This window comes from Opisthorchis viverrini, assembly GCF_000715545.1.
Source record: "Opisthorchis viverrini unplaced genomic scaffold opera_v5_161, whole genome shotgun sequence".
NCBI lineage: Eukaryota > Metazoa > Platyhelminthes > Trematoda > Opisthorchiida > Opisthorchiidae > Opisthorchis > Opisthorchis viverrini.
The window spans coordinates 738,749-742,485 of record NW_008751815.1 but is presented as its reverse complement, the minus strand read 5'-3'; the positions used below and the strand labels follow the sequence as shown (position 1 = coordinate 742,485).

The 3,737-nt window shown below is 44.4% G+C and overlaps 1 protein-coding gene across 1 annotated transcript in view; it reads right to left on the bottom strand.

Annotated features, from left to right (window-relative positions):
• Window positions 1–3,737, bottom strand: part of T265_07121 (hypothetical protein) — a gene marked incomplete at both ends in the record, with an annotated part of 54,521 nt that overhangs the window by 35,538 nt on the left and 15,246 nt on the right. The window contains 2 exons of the mRNA XM_009172564.1: window positions 846–1,001; window positions 3,206–3,365. Coding sequence (XP_009170828.1) covers window positions 846–1,001; window positions 3,206–3,365 — 316 coding nt within the window. The remainder of the gene's footprint in view (window positions 1–845; window positions 1,002–3,205; window positions 3,366–3,737) is intronic.

Genomic DNA, 3,737 nt, shown 5'->3' with positions numbered 1-3,737 from the left:
GTTTGGGTTCCATTAAAAACCTAGAAGAATAAAAACAGAAAAAGAACTAAAAAGGGTAAGACAAAATACCTATTCTGCAAAACTGCACAACTGAAACCAACAAGCTGCCTAGTGTGTTTTAAGTGTCTGGGACGCTACCTGAGTGGGAACTCCCAGTTGGTGAGTCAATGGATCGTCACAACCAGGACAGTTACTGGGCCGTCGTTCGATGTGTCGGGCACACCAATCACATCGCTCAAGTGTGAACACGTTCGCCTGTTCAGATAATTCAGATGCGTCCAACGTGCATGTCACGTGTCGGGAGTTGAAATCCCGGTGCGGGCATTGGATATCTGCTTCATTTTCGCTCTCATTAGACCGAAACTCAAACCCAGTGTACTTCCCTTTGGTGTGGACTCACCGGAATAATTACACCAGAACAGGAGGACAACCGTTCAAATGAGAGTGGTGTGAATGTGAACAAAAAGAAATTTCTAGCAAGACAAAAGCAGCAGGTTGTGACAGGATTGCTTAATTGTAGTAGTAACCATAACCATAAAAATGTAGAAATGTCGGGTCGTGAAACAAAAATTGATCACTTGTTTCGCCTAGGTTAAAATCCATCACATGATTCAGTCGCCTGCTATTCAGGTATAAAATCCGAACTCCAGAACCAAATACCGACCTCACTTGTGTGTACGGCGACATGTATGAAATCAAACGTTACGAATCTGACTACCAGGGAGTAGCCAGAACATGCGAAGTGCTCAACAGCTGACATAGCTTCGGCGAATTCACAGAAACAGATTGGAAACGCGGTGAGAACCACAAAACAATGGAAAACAAGCATAGAAAATGGGACATACCGAACTATTGGGTAGCACAATCAAGGTGAATGATTTGTCAAACCAGCGGTTGTAACAGTTGCCCGTGAGGAACGTTTTGCTAAGATAAGAAAGATCCTCATTGACGTCCGAGTCCAGATCACGTTCCTCATCATCCAGAGCTAGAAAGAAGGCGGCCTGTAAAGAAGCAGGTGGGGAAACAGTTTACCTCATCGGCAGATTGGTCGAAATTTGTGTACCGGTAATAAACACCACGCATTGCCCTAGCATTCCAGAGGACAGCCAGGCCACCTTCCAGAACGCCAGCAAACGTTCCGATCGCAGAATGGTGCGGGAGCATCGGCGAGTACGATTGCCATTGATTCATTCAAACTTTGGGTATTCCCCCCCACCGCACCACAGCCTACTTGTACTCGTGCAGTACGGTTTATAAACTTTGGCAAACACATGTTCTCTGACTACAATGAATGGCTCACACAATAATATGCACAGTATGAGTGTAAGTCTACGAATGAATCCACAGTATCCTAATTCTTTGGTCACAGTCGTGTGTCACGTTATCCTCGCAGGCAGATGCGCATAGGTAAAACCCCTAAACAGCCAAGAATGTGGACTGTTGATGAGCTCGAACAAGAGTGACACTCGAATCTGGTTCTGCCCTCCTTTGGTGTGGACTCATCAAAATGATTGCGGCAGGACAGTAGGACGATTGTTCAAATGAGAGTCATGTGAGTATGCATTCTACCGTCCATCTGACTTTCAAGACCTCGGCAGACACAGCATGGATCCGCCGTGACCAGAAACGGACTGCCATCAAGTGTTCTGGATGCCGATGTAGTGATAACGGGAAACGGGTATCCATGAAGATTGCCGAATGACTTAGGCGCATAGGTCCTCAGGAAAACGATAATTTCGTGATTGAACAACATCTCTACCAAGCAACATATGATTCATGAGCCCTGGACAAATATGCACAACACCGTCGCAACATGTGACCAGAGCGCCGCTGCATAGGCCAGATAAGTTGATGGATGTTTCTAATGCTTCCGAATGAAAGGACAAAGACCTATCGTGCTTCCTTTGCTTTGTAAAGCAGTTTTCAAAGAGTTACTAGTCCAAAAAAAATCTGAAACGATTGATGGAAATCGATTTCGGTAACCACTGGTTACACGATAAGTTTGAATGTCAGCGTTGCTGAACGTCAACCAATGAACAGTTTCTAATGAAATTCATAAAGCCTACAGAGAATGTTTTCAAGAAAACCTAATGAGTGGAGAATGACCGACACTCGGATTGGGAAGGACACATGTGGGACGGCATAAGTCGGTGTGATTAAGACCAGTGTCTTGCCCCATTTTTCGGTCGTGTCGTCAACCCAGGATCTCGTTCCAATAGGGTACTTGGGCAACCGATTGTCTAAACCAGCGTGAAGGATGCAGCCTGATGGAGTTTCCAATTGGACAAGGAGCTGGTAAAACACCAGAAATCATTTTTATCAGTCCAGCATAATTCCATAATCGATACAGATATCATACTGTGTGATCCTGCTCGTCAAGAACTTTCCAATTAATACAGTATGGCTGTTGGGAACCCGAGAATACCTTCAAAGCTCGCGAGCTATTGCACGACACACAACAAATTGCACTTCCATGTAGACTTTTTTCGCCCTTCGGACATCGAAATGTTGATCCACCAAACAAAAAAGTATGACCTAAGTTGTGCACAAAAAATTATGAATATAAACCAGTAAAGCAAAAATATCCAATAAGTGCAAGGATCTCAACGCAATGCTTTTAGCGGTCGAAGCAAATTTTCGATATGTACATCAGACCGATGGAAAATGTGGGCTGAATGACGGTTGAATCATCATCATCATCATCATCATCATCATCAAGGACAGCATGACGTCAGTGTTCAAAACCGATGCTTCACTACCGTACAATCACGACTTAATTGAAAGCTCTATTGTGGAGAAAAGAATACAGATGGACGGGGGAGGGACTTAGTGCTAGCTTATCACAATCAATCCGAGGTGCCTGCATATCCAGACATTCAGCAATCTGGACTGGATAGAAAATGACAACAAGAACGCCACTGACATCGGTTGGAAGCCATATCTTGTACTGTCTTCAACTAGGTGCAGTGGGGATCACACGGTCCCCATCCTGGAAGGCGAGTAGCATCGACAGCACCTGACAGTTCAGCAAAGTATCTCCTTTGCCAATATCGGAAAATATTAGACAGAATGGGAGGACGTGTATACATATGCAAATATACATGTGCGCATACACGTATGAAGATTTGATATAACCTGGAGAAGTTATTAAAAACTCAAAAAGAAGGCAATAACACCATCAAAAATAAGTAATCCAGCTACGTACTCGTTCGATCGCGTCAAGTGATGTGCGGTTTATCCCACTGGAAAAGAAAGTCGATCGAGCAATCGCCCAAGCATCTCGCGGACCGGCGGTAAAAGCGGCAAGCTTTTCTTCACCGATGGCAGGAGGCGAATCGTCCGAATACAGGATACGATTGAACATGCTTCGAGACAGATGAATGAATAAGAGATTGGGGAACACAGTCAAAATGTGCATTGTCCGAAACCAACTCGAATATGAGCGTACCCAAAATGTGTACGCACCACAATTCCGAACAGATCATTGATAAGCGGATCCGTAAAAAAGTATGCAACATCATCATCACCATCGACAGCATGACATAAGTGTTCAACACCGATGCTTCACTGCCGTACAACCAGGATTTGTTTGAAAGCCATATTTTAAAGAAAAGAGTAAAGATGGACGGGGAAGGGACTTAGTGCTAGCTTAACACAATCATTCCGAGGTGCCTACACCTCCAGACATTCACTCAGGCAATCTGGATAGAAACTGACAACAAGAACGCCACTGACAT